Below are 20,670 nucleotides of genomic sequence, written 5' to 3'. Positions count from 1 at the left end.
ATAGCAACCGAGACCCAAATAGTTTAATAGAAAGACTAGAATTATTAATACTAGAAACAAAAGCTGGTCATGATAGATTATATGATGAAATGCTAGATATATCTAAGCAGCTATTAACTATGAATATTATTAATCAAGAGCAACTAGATAATTTTGTTTTAAACGATGGTAAATAAATAATGATGGAAAAACAACAACAACAACTTTTATTAGCTTAAGAAGTATTCAGTCCTCAAATAACAAAGTTTAGAAGACAAAGAATAATACCATTATATAAAGATGAAACATGGTCAGCTGATTTAATTGATCAGTCATCTCTAAGTAAATATAAAAATAATTATAAGTTTATATTAACTGTTAGATATATTCACAAAATATGCATGGGCTATTCCATTGAAGAATAAATCTGGTTTATCTATAACTAATGGTTTTAAAATAGTATTTGGTGAACGTCCACAGGGTGGCTCTGAAAGTAGAAAACCAGAAAAGTTATGGGTAGATAGAGGTAGTGAGTTTTACAATAAAACATTTGAATCTTTACTTAAAGAATATGAAACAAAACTATATTCTACTTATAGTGATTTAAAGGCTGTGTTTATAGAGAGATTTAATAGAACATTATTACATATAATAAATAAACCTATGTTCATCAATGGCGATGGTAATTGGGTAAATATATTAAATGATGCTGTTGTAACATATAACAATAGCATTCACTCAACAATTAATATGACACCAGTTGACGCTTCTAATAATCCTGATAAAGTTAAATACACTTTTAGTTTTAAGAAAATTAAGGGTAAACTTGGCTACGCCCAACCTAAACTTAAAGTTGGTGATTATGTTAGAAATGTAGATAAACGTAATATCTTCTCTAAAGGTTACACTTCTAATTGGAATAGAGAATTGTTTAAAGTTATTGAAGTTCTAAAAACATCCACCAAAATATAAAATAGAAGATATTAATGGTGAGATAATAGAAGGTAAATATTACAAACAGGAATTATTAAAAACCGAGTTTGATTTTGAATCTAATAATAAGGTTTTGGAATCATTAAATATTGACCTGCGGTCCTAAGTCTAATTATAATTCTAAGTCTAATTGTAAGACTAATTATGTCTAATTACAAGACTAATTATTATTCTAATTATATGTAAACAAATACAAAGACGACAAGAAATAGATTCAATCAAGCTAACCATAAATCAACATCAACAAACAACTTAACACTAAGTAAGGCTCGTGGGTTATTCCTAGAAGATAATGATAATATTGATATGAAGGATACCTATAAAATTACAAATGTACATCCTCCGATAGATGAAAAAGATGTTGTTAATAAAGAGTATTGTGACAATAACTTATTATCCTCTTCTAATAAAATAGACATTTTAAGTAAAAACATAACTGAACTAAGAAAAGGTGAATTTGATAAAGTCACAACTAAACCATTACAACTAAATGAAACACAAGTTAATGATGAACTAATTATTGAGTTTATTGAATCAACAAATGAAGTCAGAAATACTGTTAAGTTTTGTAATAAAAATGCTGCTAATACTATCTCTAAATATAATCAATTAAAAAAAAATTTGATAATAATAAGTTTAATCAGAATATCACTAACATGCAACTAGATGAAATTTTTACTACTGGGCTAAAAGAATTTAAAGAAGTTAATAAAAAGAAAAAAGACTAATTCTTTTATAGATGAAGCCCTTTTAAAGAATAAAAGGACAACAGTACAATATATAATTGCTATACTTCTACGAAGTACGTTAGTTGATAATAAAGAGCAAGCAAGACTTGAGATGCATTATGCTTTTAAACAAGAAGATATAACGAAAGAAATAAAGAATTTTTACTAATTAAAATAACCGAAACTATGACTAACCCAACAGCACCGAGTGAGAGATTACTATATCCAGATTTGTCATCAGTATCAGAAAAATTGATAAACGAAAAGATTCAAGCTAATAATAAATTTAACAACAATATTAACATTATAAAGGATATTAGAAATTATTATGAAACTGAAACTAATAACTATAATAAGAAGATAAGTAGATATAAGAATTATATTGACGTAGCTGATATAACAGAAATAGTATTATCATCAATAGCAACAACTGCAACAACCACATCAGTTTCATTAACAGGTATAGGATTAGCTTATTCTATACCAACAGCTTTTGCTACAGCAACTGTTTGTGGTTCATTATCAAAAACAATTAATACTAAAATTAGAAATAAAATTATAAAGTATTCACAAATGTATATTTAAAGTAAACAGTTTAGTGATAAGTTTAATAAACTATATACTAAATCAATGAATGATAATAAAATAGATAATGATGAGTATAATGAATTTGTTAAGGTATATGAGGATTATAAGAAGAACAAGAAAAACAAGGTGAGTGTTTTTTTAAACTAAACTTGTTAGTGTTTAGTTATAATAATGTATTTAGTAATAATAATATTAGTATAAATATTTATCAATAATCGTAAACATAATATAAATATAATCATAATCATAATAATATAATCACAATCATAAACATAAATATAAACATAATCATAAATTTAATCATGACTATAATTAAATAATTATCTCTTCTTAGTACCTAAGTATAACCCTCTTCCTTCTTGTATTACCTTTATACCTTCACCAGTAGTTGCAAATTTAATTAAATCAGGTGTGGCTGATAAAGCAGCTCTAGGGTTTCTAGATGCAGCTGCACTTCCTATTTTACTTGCAATTTCTAATGCTCTAACTGGATTATTAGCAACTTTCTTTCCAAAGTTAACCGTAGCTTTACCAACACTTTTAAAGAAATCTTTCAATCCCTCTGCTTCTATTGTTGCATCACTAACAGTCATTGACTTATTTCTCTTACACTTAACACAATTACCCTTTAACATTTTAGTACCTTTTGAAGCAATAGCTCCTCTTATGTTATTAGTACCACTATAATGTCTACCTCCAACACAATATGAATTAGTTTTGAACTTATTTAAAAGACTCATTTCTATATATAAAAAATAATGGAAGTTAAAAAGTATAATCCTTTTGTTGTTATTAAGCCTAAGCCTAAGCCCAAGCCCAAGGTTAGGCCCAAGGCTAAGATTAAGCTTGAAGCTAAGGTTCTATCTCTAGAGAATAAAAAGAAATTAGATATTATTTATGCTAAGGGTTTTGTTATGACTAGTAGGAAATAATGACAAGGACTATAGTTATGATTATATCTATGACTTAATTATAACTATGACTTAATTATAACTAAGACTATGTTTATGAGATTATAGACCTACGGTAATTAGTCTCTACGAGACTATATCAACCATCTTATTACCATCACTATTCACACTAATAGCCTTTCTAGTTAATACTAATGCATGACATATAACATCTGCAACTGCAGCACTAAATTTAAAATTAAGTTGTATTGGTTGTGGGCCTATATGATCCCTTTGATATCTAGTGTCGAATACATATATTCTATAACTACTTTTGAATGTTCTATGATTTATATACGGTTTTATATTATGTGGTAACCCATTATAATCTTTATTAAAGCTAACAATCTCTTTAAAAGCCTCATTATAATTATTGGTACCAAAATTAATATTCATTCTATCCTCGGGATAAAACTCACTACCAATCTTACAATAACAATCAGTAACATTTATTACATCAAATGTGATTGCATCACGAGTTTGTTCATTAACAATATTATTTTCGAAACCAACTATTATATATTGTGGTCTTTCCATACCACTTTCCATACCAAGATCAAACAAGAAGTTAATAGCATTGGGCATATTCTTATAAAATGTCTTTCTTTCATAATAACTAAAGTCTACATTATTCTTTTTATTTAAACCCTTTTGCACAATAATTCTATTATCATTACTGGGATCAATACTAGGTACACACCATGATATATCTCTAATATCTATATTACCCTCATTACCAACTCCACCAGGATTAGCATTAACTCTAAATAGAGCTCTATCATTATTTCTTTTTAATATTATTTTAAATTCTAAACCATATATAATCTTTTCTAAATCATTTACGAAACCAAATAGATCACTCATCTTAATCATCATATACACATGACCTCGTTGTGCAGCAATATGGTCACCTTTAAGTTGACTATCTCTATTGCCTTGATTTTTAACAAAACCACTCTCATATTCATCATCAGTACTAGTTAATAACTTATACATCAATAGATTAGGATGACAATGGTCTATATATTCAATAGTCCTACCACCACTAGTTTCAAGTTTAACTGAACTAAACAATGCCATCATACCATAATTAACTAATCTGATAATAGCATCTTTAGCAAATACACCAACAGCATCATCTGATACAACAAACTCTATCTCTAGATATGAATCATGTAAATTTAAGTGATTCTCTTCTCTATTGAGTATGATATTAATATTGGTATTAACCGTATTCATTGTTGCCAGATTATTTGGTTTTATTTTATAATCTTACTTTTATGTATATCATTATTATAACCATAAGTTGTATCCAAATTAAAATCCATTTTTATAAGTCAAAAAATGACGGATCCACGAAGCGGATTTTCCGATAACTTAATCTTAAGAAAACTGCAAAATATACATGAAGCTTTAACTTAAACTAAAGAGGAGCATACACTTAACTTTAGAATGATAAAGCCAACAGAAAAGTTTAACTTTAGTGAACCTATACTTAACTCATCAAAATTAGGTTTAATTAGATTATCTGTTTATAATTCGGTGTTTAATGTGAATAGAAGGAACAATCAATTCATATATGATATCAAGGGTGAAACATGGTCAGATACCCGTATTTTAGCTATCATACCAGGAGCATACGAATTATTCGAAATAGCAGAATCAATAAAAGAAGAAACTAATGGTAATGTTATAATAGAATCTGATAAGAATACAATGAAAAGTTTAATGGAAGTAAAACAAGGTGCAATTAACTTTGACATAGAAAATTCAATAGCCCCATTACTGGGCTTTAGAAAAATAGTATATGAACAAGGTAAATATACATCTCAGAAAATTGTTGATATGGGTTTTAGTACTATTAACATTCATTGTAATGTGATATCTGGTGTTAAAGATAATGGGAATAACACAGACATACTATATACTTTTACTCTAACAGAACCACCAGGCTATCTAATAAATATTATACCAACTAATATCTTGTATCAAAATGTAACCAAAGATAGAATAGAATATATAGAGTTTCATATTAAAGATGAGCATGGAAGACCTATAGACTTTAATGGTGATGTATTAAGTTTTACTTTACATTTTATTTAGAAAGTATTGATAGTTAATGATATGGTTATAGTTCAATCTCAATCTATAATAATAGCCATGCACATAGAAATAATTTAACTACAAAACTCTCCGATCCCAATTAATTCTCAGTTTACCATTAATATTTTTATTTTTAGTTATATCAATGACAGTATAATTATAAGGCTCTTTCCATAACTTATTACATATATTAGCAAAATCATTATAACTAAGTTCAACATTATTAAAGAAATCTTGATATATCGATGCTAGGACTTTACCTCTCTGTTCAAATAAAATAAATAGATTACAATTCTCTCTAACACTCTGCCTATCCAGAGAGAACAGGTTTTGATTAAGATATATCATATTGCAATTATTATGTCTACCTCTACAAAAATATTCATTAATAACTGGTTCTTTGGCTCAAACATTATCGAATATCATTAGTTTCTTTAAGTCTTTGGATAGTTTATCAGGAGATGGTAAATCTTTTATATCTTTAATAAATTCTATAATTGCTTTTGGGTTTATTCTTTCTAATCCATTGTATTGATCACCAGTAGGTCCAATGATGTAGAGCTTATCAAAATATAAACTAGCTAGAATTAGTTTTTTTAATAAGAATGTCTCACCACATTCACTAGGACCAGATATTATGCATCTAAAGTTATCTGGGAATGTGGCTTCAGTAATTATATCATCATCATTTAGCCATGATTGTAGATCATCATTCGTGTTTATCTGCGAAGCAGGTTCCCTGATAGAGATACTGTTAGAAGGACTATTGTTATTAGGTTTAACCTTTTGATGAGGCTTCACCCATGTTTCACCATGTTTTTCATCCAATAGATATATAAAATTATCATTATCATTATCATTAACATTATCATTATTAGCAAAGCTACTTCGTAGATCATTATCAATATCAATGTCGTTATCACTATCATTAGCATTATCATTATCATTATCAATGACATTATCATTAACATTATCTTTATCATTAACATTATCATCAGCATTATCATTACCATTACAACCTAAACAAAAACACTCATTATATATTCCTGGATATTTACACTGATTAACTAGAAAATTCAAAGCACTTTTAATTCTAAATCCTCTATCAGTAAGATAGATCATATAAAAACAATAAGCCCCACAATAAGATTCATCATATTGTTGCATTCTCTCATTAGAGCCTAGATCAACATATTCTTTTAAAAATAATGTTGTGGTTTCTACACCAAAACTATCAAAGTAATATGTTGGACCATCTTCTCTTCTTATAACTAAAACCCAATGTGTACCATCAGTTGGATGTAGATTTACAATAATGTTGAAGTTAGGATCACTTGTGTTATTTGGAGTTTGATCTCTCATTACAATTTCAATTGGTGTTAGACTTATATCTTTGCCTATATCTTTTATTCTGATATCACTCATAGCATTATTATCAATATTAAATTTATTATTGAATTCCTCAAAAGTTAGGATGAGCACTTTTATATAATAAATTTAATATATAAAAATGGATAAAGGCGGTATACTTTTTTTTCTTATTATTATAATTGGAATTTGTTATATAATATATGATTCAATACCAAGTAAATATACAAAACTGGAAGAAAGCTTTGGTGGATTTATGAATAGGAGTCTAGTTAGATTTGAATATGAAAAGTCACCATTACATGCTATTGTTTATGGTGGAACTGGTACAGGCAAAACATATTTTTTATTAGACAATATTTAAAATTATACTCAGTCCAAAATCAAGACCAAGACCAAAACCAAGACCAAAACCAAAACCAAGACCAAACTAAAAATATAGTTATAGTGTGTAAAGATGACAGAGACTGGATAGATCCTGAGTCTACTAAGTTTTATACTGGGTTTAATAAATGTGATATAAATATAATCACAAAAAATATGCATAAATTTCAAAATTTTGTAATAGTACTTGATGATATGGGTAATAGGTTAAATAAGGATATAGGTTATTATTTTACTGAAGGTAGACATTATAATATTCAAATGATTGTAATGTGTCATAAACCAGCCCAAATAATTAATACAGCAAGAATGAGTTGTGATACTATTTAATTAACAACTTATAATGGACCTGATCTATTCAAAAACTTTAATGAGATGTATAAATGTGAACATGACTTCAACAAAATAATTAATGAGTTAAATAGTAACCATTATAATCGTGTAGATGGAATGTCAGATGAACTTCGTTATGGTATAATTAAATATAAAAAGGAAAATACTTTTATTATTATTAATAGTAATAGAACAATGATATATGATTCAAGAGTTGGTTTCCTCGATTTAAAAGCTCTTAGTTTAAAAGATGAATTAGAAAGAGATATAAATAAACTTATAGCATATATGAAACCGCTAATGATTAATGCAACAGATAGAAATGTTATTAATCATGATAATTATCAGTTTTATTTTAATAAACTTCTTACTTTAAATAATATTAAAATTCAGAATGATGTTCTAACAAAAGAAATGATTATGGGAAAGGGTATAAAGTTTATCAACTATTGGTGGAATTATGAGCTCAGGTTTAATTATATTTAGTTATATTTATCCTGATATAATATCAAGAAATGCTGGGAGTGTAGCAATGGGGGCAAGCACAATGTTGAATAGAGTAAATACATTAGTTAACGTTGGATATGGAGAAGAGTTGGATAATGATTTTTCACGAAATACAATACACGAAGAATATATAAATCAGTGTAGCTGTGACTTCGTCAATGAAGAGATATGAATTTTGAATAGAAAGGGAGGAAAGTTTTTAACCAGACTATATGGAAATAATGAAGAATTTAGAGAAGAGATTATAAATATTGTTAGAGATAAAAAAGAATTAGACCTTGAATTGATTTTGGATGAGATGTAAAACTAATACACTCAATACTTTAGGAAATGAATTTAGCGGAGTGTATAACGTCTAAAGATAATACTAAAGATTTAATTGAAATCATGGCTAAACATTACCCCGCGAAGCAGTTCCACTGATGGACAAAGTCCTATGATTAGGTTAATATTATAGTTTACCCTATTATAAATGCTTTTAAAATGTTTAGAGTGTAACTATAAATATGGAAACATTGCTGCTTTAAAATATCATTATGAATCATGTCATAAAGATAAAACTGATAAATGTATGTGTGGTAATATAATATTAAGTGGTATTTGTGCTAATGATTTTTCTCCATGGGGTTGTTCTATAAAAAATGAATCTAGTTCTAGCTCTAGTTCTAACTCTAGCTCTAGTTCTGGTTCTAGTTCTGGTTCTATCTATGACTCTAACTCTAACTCAGATCCTAACCTTAACCCTAACATTAACCCTAACCCTAACCCTAACCTTAACCCTAACCATAACCCAGAAGTCTTTATTAGAAGTTTGTAATAAATGTAATTATGTAAAACCATTAACTGATTTTGATGAGAGTAAGTATACATGTAGAAGTTGTACTTCAGCTAAAGTTAATTGTCCATATTGTACTTCTGTTGTGAGATATGATGGGATACGGGCACATGTAAAGAAACAACATCCAGATGTAGAATTAACTAGAGGATTTAGTAGAAGCTTATTAGATAAAAGACAAAATCCTAGAGCTGTAAGTCCTTTAGTTATTGTCCAAACCGAGGATCTGCAAAGCAGTTTCACTGATAGTTGTTCATGTAAAAACTATAATTTTGTATCATTTCTTATTAATAATGCAATAAATATAGAAAAAGTAAAAGAAAATATAAATTTATTGAAGAGTATAGATAATTTGAAATAAAAAGTATAAAAAAATAGCAAAAAAGAGGGAATCACTCTTTAAGAGCGAAAAAGAGCGATCTTTCTACTGGGGGATCACTCCGAATAAGAGTGAATCGCTCTTAAAGAGTGAAACGTAAATTTTGCTTTGATTTTTTGTTTTATTTTTGATTTTAATTGATTTTTTTATTGAATTTAGAGCTAATATATAGTAGTGGATAAAACAAGGATCCCAACAAACAGTAAAATTTGGCCCGATTCGACATGCGCGATTAGCGTTAGGAGAAAGGGACAAATTTTACTGGTGGTTGGAATCCTTGTTTTATCCACTACTACTCATGGTTGAGTGGTTGTATGCAGAGGAACAAAAACCAATGCAATCACACTATAATTCAGCCACATCCCCAACCTCGAAGCTCATCAGTAACAAATTGTTATGCTAGCAAAAAGTTCAGGCGTTGGCCTACGGCCTTATCAATTCAACAATTTCTATAAGTTCAGTTGACAAACTCAAATAAGTTGTAGCACGTAAGCACAACAAGTCAAAACAGTTTGAGTTAGTTTGTGTATCTGTGAGACTGTTTTGTAGAGTAGTTCAAGGAGAAACAGACCTCTCAATCTGTCTCACCATCTGTAGTCGTGTCAGATCCGTCCGAATCGTCTTCTTCATCCTCCTCTCCCTCACAACCATCTGAGGATGAATTGTCTCGAATAGCCAGTGGAGAGCCTCTACACCCTTAAAACAAGGATCAAAATGAACAATCAGATTATACTCTTGAATCAAGCGAACACTTCTTATTTCAAGAACAACAAGAACTTTTTTGTCCCCTCGTCCAATAAATCTTGAATATAGCACCTAAACTCAACAGACTTTTTCTTCCACGTTTGATTAATCTGAAACATGGATTTCATCAAATCAACTGCTGCACATTGTAGCTCCAATGTGTCATGGCCAACTTTGAATATCGAAAAATTTTACTCGCAAATAGCAGAATAACTAGAAATTTTCACTGCGATGAGCTATTAAATTATTATACTAAGTTTACTGGCCCATTAAATAAACAATTTTAAATTACATTAAGCCATTACGAAATTACCAAACAGACATGCAATCGAGAACAATTGTTCCATAAAAGCACATTTTTCTTGAATTCAATAGAAATTGAAAATAACCGACTAACGTCAGGCGAAATGCTCTCAAGCGACTGAAGCGGTTGAATTAGCTAGCTAGCTTAGGTTTAGGGAGGCTAGTTTTAGCTTAATCGAACGGGCCTGTAGTTAGCGCGGTGGGCGGGGTGATGGGCGACAAGGGGCACGGCGGGAGAGGGATCGCAGGGGGGATTGACAACGCTTGGTTCCGGGTGGAGCGAAGTTTAGGGGAAGTGATCGGGGGACTGATATGGGGGAAGTGTTTTAAGTGGGGGTCAACCTTTAAGAACCGCCCTTCATACCATACATATATAACTCCAAAACATTTTCAGTGAATCGCATACTTGGAGACTAGTGAGCTGAAAGGCTCTAAGCGAACTTATGCCCTCCGGGCGTTACCTGTTTAACCCTTTTTTGAGGACAGAAAGTAAAAAAGGGTCAGACGAAAAATCGGCCAGGCGAACACATGCATGAAAGACCATATGAATAAAATTGCTACAAACTTCGTTTAAGGGGAGCTATAACTCATTTTGAGACGAATTGCGCGTACGCGAAGTGCTACGAAACGTTCCAAAAAAGTGCCAGAAAGTAGCCGTGATATGTCCGTCAAAAAGATAATAAAAACGTAGTTTTTAAAGCAAACAGAAGATCTTTGGGATTAGGGAAGACATTTTTGCCAGGGGGTAAGTATTGTGTGACGAAAACTTAACATGCGAATGAACAAAAAACTAAGTTGAAGAAGAGGTCACACGCAATTGTCAAAATTGCATGACAGAGCAAAAAGGCAGATTTGAAGTGATCACCACATCGTATGCTCGTAGAAATTTGGACTAAGAAATAACAACAGCATAGCCGAAAGAAATCCCAAGTGTGGAAGCAAACAACTTAAACGTATCTGAACCCAAACACATCATTTTTGTCTGGAATGAGTCATTAGTCGCCTCAACAAATTAAAATAATTGATGAAATTTAAACCCACCCTAGTTTAGTCTCCGAGAAAAAAATGATCACAATCATTGATAACAGCAAAATTATAAACAAACAAATACAAAGTCATTCAGAAACCAAAAAAAACAACAAACAGTAATAATCACTAGCTGAAATTTTAGAACTCATCAACTCAGTGAAAACTTACTGTAAGCTCACAAAAGAGCGAAGTTAAAAGATTAAACAACTGAAAAAATGAATAATCTGATCGGGCTAACATTTGTGATTTGCGGGAGCACAATTTTAGGTACCAATAAAGCACTACAATATCAACTTTGCTGTCGCATAACCTCCAAAAATTGGAAAGATAGTTCACACTCTTGATAGAGAACTCTGATGAAATGACTCAAAGCTATTTCAACAAATAAATTTGAAGCGGATAAAAGCAACATAAACGGATAAAAGCAAAAACTCAATTATTACCAAAATCTAGCTCAAAGACATCTCGAAAAGAAATTCATAACACTTACTAACACTCAAAACGGCATTGCAATTAATGAAATTGACAGCAAACAAAAAACAATAATCTTAAAGGAAACAGGTTCAAACCTTAAAACATAACCGACTAACGTCGGGCGAATTGCTCTCAAACGACCGGCGAGCGGTTGGCTTTGTCAGTAGCTAGCAACGGGAGGGGGGTGCCCGGGGGCTGATGGGGGGCAACACTGTGTTGGGGGGCAACAGCGCGGTGGGGGGTGGAGGCAATAGGGGGGTCTCAACCTCTAAGAACCGCCCTTCACACCATAAGTATAAGTCTCCAAAACAGTTTGATCTGTGAAACAGAGCTGAAAGGCTCTAAGAGCACTTAATGCCCGCTGGGCGCTACCTGTTTATCCCCTTTTTGAGGACGAAAAGTCAAAAGCGTCAGACGAAAAATCGGTCAAGCGAAAAATCGCAAAAAACGACGGACAGGACTAATGTAATTGCTACAAACTTCGTTCGAGAGCAATGAAACATTCTTCAAGAACTCAAAGGCATACCAAAGAAACTACAGATTTTTGTCAAAATAATCAAAAAGATTCGCGGGGAAAAACTGTCATAAAAAGACAACGCTACGGACGCATTAAAAAAGCTAAGAAAAAAACATTCATAAATTTGACTGGAAAAAAATCTATAGTAGATATCAACAAGTAAATTTCATTATTTAACCTTGTTCAAATCATTTGAGCGATAATCTTTCTATCAAAAAGAGGCTGAATACTAAAAAAATTAGAGGAATTGTTGAAAGCTTACTCAAATCAAGAAAAAACAACAGAAGAGGTTTAAGTAATATTGTACAAAACTTACCGCACCGCAATTGTACTAAACCACTTACCGCACGGTTTAGTTACAGTTTAATAAACACCGTTACCTGATACCGATTATAGAAAAGCCTAAAATTTTACAAAAAATTGAGTATAGTGAGCCAAACTTGTAATTGAAACGCACTACTAGGTCCTCAAAAACATTGTACAAGATCACTACGGATGTTAACATATCAGCATCTTCGACCAAAAAAATAATTTAAAATAAGGTAACTAAAAGCAAAACAAATGAGCCAACTGAAAAAAAAAACGGATAAATACGGTTGCGCCATCCTCTCAAAAAAATTCCACAGTCAAACACTCTTCTATTCGACACATCATAAGAACAAAAATTGCCCCTGAATTATCAGATTTAATTCAAATTTGAGAGAACTTTTCTCTTCGTGTTAACATCTTCATTATTTCATTGCTTAAATCAGTGCTAACATAACCGACTAACGTCGGAGGAAATACACTTGAACGACTAGTCGGAGCTCTAATCTACTGTAGACTGCTTCAGTCGGGGGATGGAGTGAAGAGTAATTAAATTCACTGTAGGAGGCCTCTAGTCACTCGAAAAAAAAAACGCTCAAGCGAAAATTTTCATAAAAAAGATAGCCATTAAGTAGAATACCGGGAACTCAGAGTCCTGCAGAAAACACTTAACTAACCCTACCTATTTCAGAAATATCAAAAATATCAGTAGGTACAGGGGGTAGGTGGCGGGGTGAGGGGTTAGGCAGAAGTGATAGGTAGGTGGTTGGTCCGCTGTTTAGATATGAAGGAGAGACTTATATGGGATCAAAAATTCTAAAATTGTCCTTTTCACCTTAGATATTACCATCAATTCCTAACTGCTATAGAATACAAACAGCGCTACCGTTAACGTCCAGTGTTCGAAAACAGAACTCAACTTTGAAAACCAGGTAAATATTGAAGAAAGAAGTCAAAATTCAAGTAAAGAACAAACTTCAGCTAAAAAAAACCTGTGTCATATCAATACTCCTCATCGAGTCGTAAAAAGACCAACACTTTACCAGCGATTGCTTCAAACTTCGTTCGAGAGAAATTAAAATAACCTATCTGCAAACTTGGAAGAAATTTTTGTTAACTATAAAAAAAAGGCAAAAAAGACTATTCTAAAAAACTGGACAATATTTGCAAAATTAATTACCATTTTGATGAAAATGTCATTAAGAGTACATAAATTAAAAGTTGACATCAATTCCTTTATTGCAGAAGACCTATATCACATATGAACGAACCGGAATAAAAAGTAACTTCACAAAATCTGAAATTGAAGAGCAAACATTCACCATTTTGTGCTCAAAATACAGAGAAGCAATTCAATCCAAATTCTTGGATTGAAAAAATCAATAAGGCACGCAATATTAGCCGGTTGAGATGACAGGGCAATTAATTAAACTATACAGACCTCTTTCCAAAAAACTATTGAGTTTGTTCATGCTGGCCAGAATCAGTCCCAGGTAAAGCGGAGAGGGTTCCATGGGCCTGGACAAATACTCTGGATGATACTGGACACCAATGAAGAAGGGATGTTTCGATTGATCCAATTCACATATTTCCATTCGCACTTTCTCTACATCATGCCCCACAAACATTAGCTTCTCATCCTCGAAGTTCTTCACATATTTCGGATTCACTTCGTAACGATGTCTATGACGCTCGAAAATAGAATTTTTATTCTTGTACAACTTGTGAGCAGTTGAATCGAGTGATTTGAAAATAGTTTCTCTTTTGCCTAATCGCATAGTTCCGCCCATTTGACCCGTGTGGTGTTCTGGCATTTCAACAATCACTTTCTTTTCACAATCTGGGTCATTCTCAGTCGTATTTGCATCACTCCAGCCCAGTACATTGCGAGCAAACTCTATCACCATCATTTGCATACCCAGACAAATACCCAAAAGGGGCTTTTTAAGTGTTCTCGCCCACTCAATAGCAGCCAGTTTACCCGCACAACCTCTACTTCCAAATCCTCCAGGAATCAGAACTCCATCAACCGAGCATAGTTTTTTCCAAGCGTCGTGGTAAGATATGGGATCCTTTGACTTGGTACTTTCTTCTAAACTACTAGCTGCTAGTAACTCTAGTTCCAGGCTGTAATTAGCATGTAAGCATGCATGTTGTAAGGCTTTAATCACTGAGGTATAAGCGTCTGGTAACTGAGAATACTTTCCAACTAAAGCAATTTTACAATGTCGCAGATTCTTCTCACTTCGTATACCCAGTCTGTTCCACTGTTTCAGAAGGGAGTTCTCTGGTCTCACGTTTAAGCTCAGGCACTTTTTAATACTGTCTATAACTCCAGTTTGGTACAGTAAAGTGGGCACTTTCAACACACTTCCACAGTCGGGCAGAATGAGAACTTCGTTCGTGTTTACATGACAGAACATGGCTATTTTGTCCTGAACACTTTTGGCTATTTGTGACTTGCACCTACAGACAACCAGATCGGGCGAAAGTCCAGCTCTTCTTAGCTCTCGCACACTAGCTTGAGTGGGTTTGGACTTGTCTTCTCCGTTGATGTTTGGGATCAGACTGACATGGATGTTGCAGAAGTTTCCTCTGCCAACACGAAATTGGAACTGTCGAAAAGCTTCTATGAAAGGCATGCCTGAAACGCGTTTCATTTGAGTACTCAACTCCATACACCTAACCAGTCAGACTATAATAGCATATAACTACTAAACTACAAGATCAACTTCTAACTTTAACTTTAAATTTTGAAGTGCAACTGTTTCGCAAATTACAAACACTGCCAGCACAATTGAGGCGATCAGTTATATTTCACTTAATTTGTAGTAAGCTGATTTTAAGAACATAAGCTGCTGATTGCAATTTTTCAATAACACCAGTAAACATAACGGACTAACGTTCAGCAAATTGCTCTCAAACGACTGGCGAGCGGTGTGGGTTTTGATAATAGACAGTTGGGGCTTAGGGATGCATTAAGTAGGTGTAAGCGGAGTGAGGGGGTGTCAAGCGAGGGGGGGGGGGGGGGGGGGTCACGTGATGCGGGGTAGGGTTGTGGGAGAGATGACGATAGGGGGTCCAAATCACCGGGTTCGAGAAGGGTGGACGAGCGAGTTTGGGGGGGGGGGGGGGGGGTTGGGTGACTGAGTGCGGATGGGAATAACAGAGGGGGTCAAACTTTAAAGACTACGAACCACCTTTTACACCTTGAAATTGTCTCCTCAAAGCAGTTTCAGTGAATCACATACTTAGAGACTGGAAAAGCGTAAGGCTCTAAGAGAACTGCTCAGCCACTTAATGCCCTCCGAGCGCTGCCTGTTTATCTCGTTTTTGAGGACGAAATGGGTCGGACGCAATATTGGTCAAGCGAAAAATCAGATTAAAAAAGACCACAGGACTAATATAATTGCTACAACCTTCGTATGAGAGCAATTAAATAGCCATCTAGAATTTTTAACAGATTGCTCAATAATTACAAATAAAAACTGAAGGCAGTTTGCAACTCAAATCGGATAACCTCCATTTCGCAGAAACTTGATTTCAAAGGAAATTTCCAAAGAACAACAGGAATCAGAACCAGTAAAATGAAATCAGCAGAGATCGAAGAAAGAGCTATCTTAGAATAGAGTGTATTTATAGCGAAAGGTTAGGTTAGAGCCTAACTTAATCGATTTGTCGAAGACTTGCCGATGTACTAAGATAAAGTATAGATAACCTGCCAAATAACAGAGAACAAGAGACCTGTGAAACTAGCCTACACCCACGCAAAAAAATCAAATGGAAACGTGTGATTTGCATTTGTTTCCAAAAATAAACTCATTTTTTCCTATTGAATTATTTCGCTGGATTCTTTTTAAAATTTGGTCCTACTTAGTCTAATTTTGAGTTAAATTGTTGTTTTCACCTCAGCGTTTTGACAATAACTTCGCATTTTGAAATTTTCAATAATATTAAGCGTGCAAAAAAAAGCATGCCACCCTTTTGGTAGTTTGTTTCAGAAACCAAAACTGAAAACAATTTTCTAGATTTTAAAGTCATAACATTTCACTATAGATTTTTATTATAGAGTTCAATAAATTTAATTATGGTTTGAATGACACGTGTTGAGTTACTTCTTTGTGGTTTTAGATTCTGAAGACTGAAAGAAACGGTTTTTTCTAGCCATGTTGTAGTTCTCCATTATTGGGCAGAATTAGGCGAGATGATTACAGCATAGAAAAACCGTTGAAAGTTTATGCTTTTCCGTAGATTAACTATTTGAATGTTTTTTACTGTGCAACTTTTTAGAATGTCTTTCAAAGTACACTTCAATGCTGATGAGAGAGAGCGTTAATTTATCATCACTTGCAAAGTATATTTAAAATAAAGAATAACAAAAATTCAATAAAAAAAGCACAATCAGCAGAGTATATTGAACTTCAAGCTAGCATAGGACACGCAACGATGTCGTTCGAGCTTCTTCACAGCGTTCCCAGAAGGACGAGAAACATTTTCAATCTCATCATGGACGAGAAACGTTATTTTTAATTATCCATTTTTTAAAAAGAGAAAAGATTTTCCAAAACAAAATGTGATTCATTCAAAACTTAAATATAACAGCTCAAAACTGTTTTCCAGTTTCCATGGTATAATAGAGCTGAGTTAAGCGAATAACCAAACTTCGTTCAGTAATAAGAGAAAAAAAGAGGGAATTCTTGACAAAAATGCATAATAGAAGAGAAAAACTGCTAAATAACATCTTTCGAACAGAAAAATCAAATTTTGACCGCGGAAATCAAACCACGGTGCCTTCTACGAACGCACCGCAATTATTTTTGTTAACTTTTCCTTGATTTGCAAAAACACGCATCAGGGATAACAAGATTTCCAAAACTAGCCAAAACTTTTCGATTAATTACATCATTAGCAAAAAAGTCTAAAAAATTATGATAGTTAATTGAAATATGGCTAAAGATTGAACTCCCGATGGAATATGTTTCGATAGAAGCTTAAGCCATATCCTAAATAACTTTAACTCAATTGGAAATAGCTCAAATCAATTTGAAATAAAAAAAATCATCCGGTACTAATGACTACACCACAGCTGACGAGTTTAAATTCAATCACACGCAAGGTGTTGAACTGTCAAGCGCAAAGAAAAAAATATTTCTACGACATTCAGGCTAAATGGCGCAAAAGCTTTATGAATGCTTTATGAATGAACGGAAATCGTTTTAGTAGTCTCGGTGACTTTATTTGTTTCCATTTGATTTGAGTTTGCAGAATTATATCGCAAAAAGAATCGGTGAGAAAATGATCGAAATAGAAAATCAGCAATTGTTGATTTCTCGTCGTGAGAGGGCTTAGCAGAAAAGTTAAAAGGGGAGTTCTGTCTGATAGCAGCCAGTAAACCCTGGTGTTCACCCGATTAGCAATCGTGACAAACAATTACAAGGAAATTATTTTCCAGGGGAAAATTTTCAGAACTATTCATTGACTCGTAGAGCCAATTTTCACTTTAAAATAAGATGCCCCGTGTGTCAAAGCAAAGAAAATCTTATTATTTCACGCGTTGGCCAACACCAATCAAACTCTGAGCATTCGAGAAACAAAGTTATAAAATTTAGTCACGAGTCAAGACGTACTTCAGTTCGTTTTCGCAGCAGTTAGAGTACTGTGATTTTTAACTCTCCTCGGGGAATTTGCTCAATCTCATCATGTGATATCTTTTTGTTAAAATTTGAGTACTTTACTTGCTAATCTTTCGTTGGTTTTCAAGTCGATAAAAAGGCATTTTCGGGCATACGATTCAGCACGGAAGCGCGCAAGTAGAGAACGGGGGCGATTTGCGCCGAGAATTTATTTCCCCAGGCGTTGAGCAGAGTCAATATTGAGGTCAGACTCACCGAGATGTTGAAATATATATCCCTTAATTTAGCCTCGTAACTTTCAAAGCTCGAGTTACAGTTGGCAAGTTGTTGAGCATGTAGACGTTTTGGTAGGCATACAGACCGGAAACAATTTAATAAGTTTATTGCAACAATCAGGCTAATATTTGCTTCCAAATTCGTTCGAAAGAAGTTAGCCAGAAAACTAACCCTCGATATCTCCTATTGTTCCACCTAACTCGATAATGCACACTTCGGGCGGTAAATTTGACTCGGATTTGGGATCGGTGGGAACACAGGCCACTCTTTCCACCCAGTCCTGGATCTCATCAGTTATATGCGGCACCACTTGGACTGTCTTCCCCAGATAGTCTCCCCTGCGCTCCTTGCTGATGACACTTTGGTATATCTTGCCAGTTGTGATGTTGTTGTCCCTGTTGAGCTTGATGCCGATGAATCTCTCGTAGTTGCCCAGATCCAAGTCCACCTCACCGCCATCGTCCAACACAAACACCTCACCGTGCTCGTATGGAGAGAACGTACCTACGAAAGAATAATCAAATAAACAAATTAGTGCGATAGGAAAAAATCTGATTTTTCAAACTTAACATTTGGAAAGTCAAAAGCCGGTATTTTAAACAGAAAAGATAAAGACAAAGTAATTGCTATAAATATGATATGAGACTAGGAAAAAGGAACAAAAATGAAAGTACTAGGAACAAAAACAAAGACCTAAACAAATCACTTTTCACACCAAGCAGACGGCTCGAAAAAATCTGTAGAAGAGAATAACTGGAAACACAACGTTGTAAGAGGGAGCGTATTGCACCTCGCAATACCTGGCTACTTGTCTTCATTTGATTTCATCAAACTATTGGGGGCGTATTTCAAGAGTATTAACGTATTTCAATCATCAGCGTCCAAAATTATCCGTGGATATGCAAACACATCAGCAGTAAATGAAGCTGCACAAGGCTGTAAAGTAAGCAGTCATGCGAGAGATCTTTACCTGCATCAATGTTGACATAGGGATCTATTTTAATGGTTGTGACTCTAATGTTGCACGCTTTCAGCAGAGCTCCAACACTGCTTGAGAAGACACCTTTACCAATACCACTGATTACACCTCCTGTTACTAGGATATACTTCATACTATGCCCAGCTGGATTGCTCACAGGATCAGCCATACCCCTCACAGGGGACAACATTTCATTCTGGGGCACTTGCTGGTTGCCACTGTACGCAGTGAGAAAACTGCGACTTGTTTCCATTTTTATCAATGGGTACAAATTTCTGAAATCAAGCGCGTGCATTATAAAACCTGTATATTATAACAAATAACTCAAAACAGTTGCATCATGAGTCTGTCTACTAGCATCAATTTTCTCAAATGCACATATAGCATACACCGGCCTTTCCATTCCAAGATCAAATGAGAAGTTTGATGCATTATGTACATTCTTAGAGAATGTCCTCCTATCATAATAACTAAAGGCAACTTCTTTTTTGGATCTTTTTCGTTTGTGCCCCCCCCCCCCCCCCAGTTTACTGGGCGCATAATATTTGCATCCCCCAGACGCACGAGCCATATTTTTACATGATGATTTACTATGCAATGGCACGTGTTCTGCATCTGGGGGTGCATAACGTACTGGGGGTGGGGGCACAAACGGAAACATCCTTTTTTGTTTAATCCCTTTTGTACGATTATTCTAATGTCATTACTAGGATCAATAGTAGTAGTAGTAGTTGTTGTTGGGGATTTACAATTTACAGTTTTCACTGAGGGGATTTTCGTCCCAGTCGTCGTCTTAGAAAATTGTCCTATCATTTCTGCAGATCTGACAGTCACAGCATAGATGCCAGCTACAGATGTTAAATCGCTCGTCGAATCGCTCGTTTACAAACTTCCACATGAAATTTAAAACTCGATTTTTAAGGCCTTTTTTCGTATTAAATTCAATGTATTTTTCTATTCGATTTGCTAGTCTGCATGTACGGAAAAAGAAATCATTTCTAGCCTTTTCAGTTCTGGTTTTCGGGAGCTTGAATAATTCATTTGTTCTCCCTTTTTCTGAATTTTGTTTCAGCATTGGTAAAAAGCTATCGTCTTCTGTCAATTTCGATAAAAGTAGAATGTCATTTAGTTGCATGAACATTGGTAGTGGTAGTATGTTAAGAAGTCTCAGTTGATTTGGATACGGCATGACTTTTTGTCCAAGGATCCATTTGACTACTTTCTTTTGCAATCTTTCAAGCTGTTGTAGCTCACCTCGGTTC

At 33.6% G+C, this 20,670-nt stretch overlaps 3 protein-coding genes across 3 annotated transcripts in view; all 3 read right to left on the bottom strand.

Moving 5' to 3' along the window:
- The window catches only part of LOC142345884 (profilin-like), a 183,890-nt gene extending 165,359 nt beyond the window's left edge, over positions 1-18,531 (bottom strand). Inside the window, exon 1 of the mRNA XM_075398319.1 lies at positions 18,523-18,531. The gene's annotated coding sequence lies outside the window, so the exon portion shown is untranslated. The remainder of the gene's footprint in view (positions 1-18,522) is intronic.
- Positions 1-18,536, bottom strand: part of LOC142345883 (T-complex protein 1 subunit alpha-like) — a 101,314-nt gene extending 82,778 nt beyond the window's left edge. The window contains exon 1 of the mRNA XM_075398318.1: positions 18,524-18,536. The gene's annotated coding sequence lies outside the window, so the exon portion shown is untranslated. The remainder of the gene's footprint in view (positions 1-18,523) is intronic.
- Positions 9,558-19,704, bottom strand: LOC142345882 (CTP synthase 1-like). The gene is made up of 4 exons (XM_075398317.1): positions 19,400-19,704; positions 18,601-18,933; positions 13,962-15,164; positions 9,558-9,843 (listed from the first exon to the last, which is right to left on the bottom strand). The coding sequence occupies exons 1-4, from the start codon at positions 19,701-19,703 to the stop codon at positions 9,722-9,724; spliced, it is 1,962 nt and encodes a 653-aa protein (XP_075254432.1). The 5' UTR covers position 19,704; the 3' UTR covers positions 9,558-9,721.
- Positions 19,705-20,670: the final 966 nt, after the last annotated feature.

Source organism: Convolutriloba macropyga, chromosome 9 (genome assembly GCF_964194025.1).
Source record: "Convolutriloba macropyga chromosome 9, txConMacr16.3, whole genome shotgun sequence".
Classification (NCBI taxonomy): Eukaryota; Metazoa; Xenacoelomorpha; order Acoela; family Convolutidae; genus Convolutriloba; species Convolutriloba macropyga.
Note: the sequence above shows the minus strand (reverse complement) of the source record. Positions and strands in the feature narration are given on the sequence as shown.

What these genes read in the sequence shown, in the direction of transcription:
- LOC142345882 (XM_075398317.1), bottom strand. Translation starts at nt 19,703, where the DNA reads ATGCACGCGCTTGATTTCAGAAATTTGTACCCATTGATAAAAATGGAA. An exon ending in CTATGTCAACATTGATGCAG is followed by an intron (nt 18,934 to 19,399) that starts GTAAAGATCTCT and finishes ATTCTTTCGTAG; the next exon opens with GTACGTTCTCTCCATACGAG. An exon ending in CAATAGTTTTTTGGAAAGAG is followed by an intron (nt 9,844 to 13,961) that starts GTCTGTATAGTT and finishes CCTTGTTTTAAG; the next exon opens with GGTGTAGAGGCTCTCCACTG.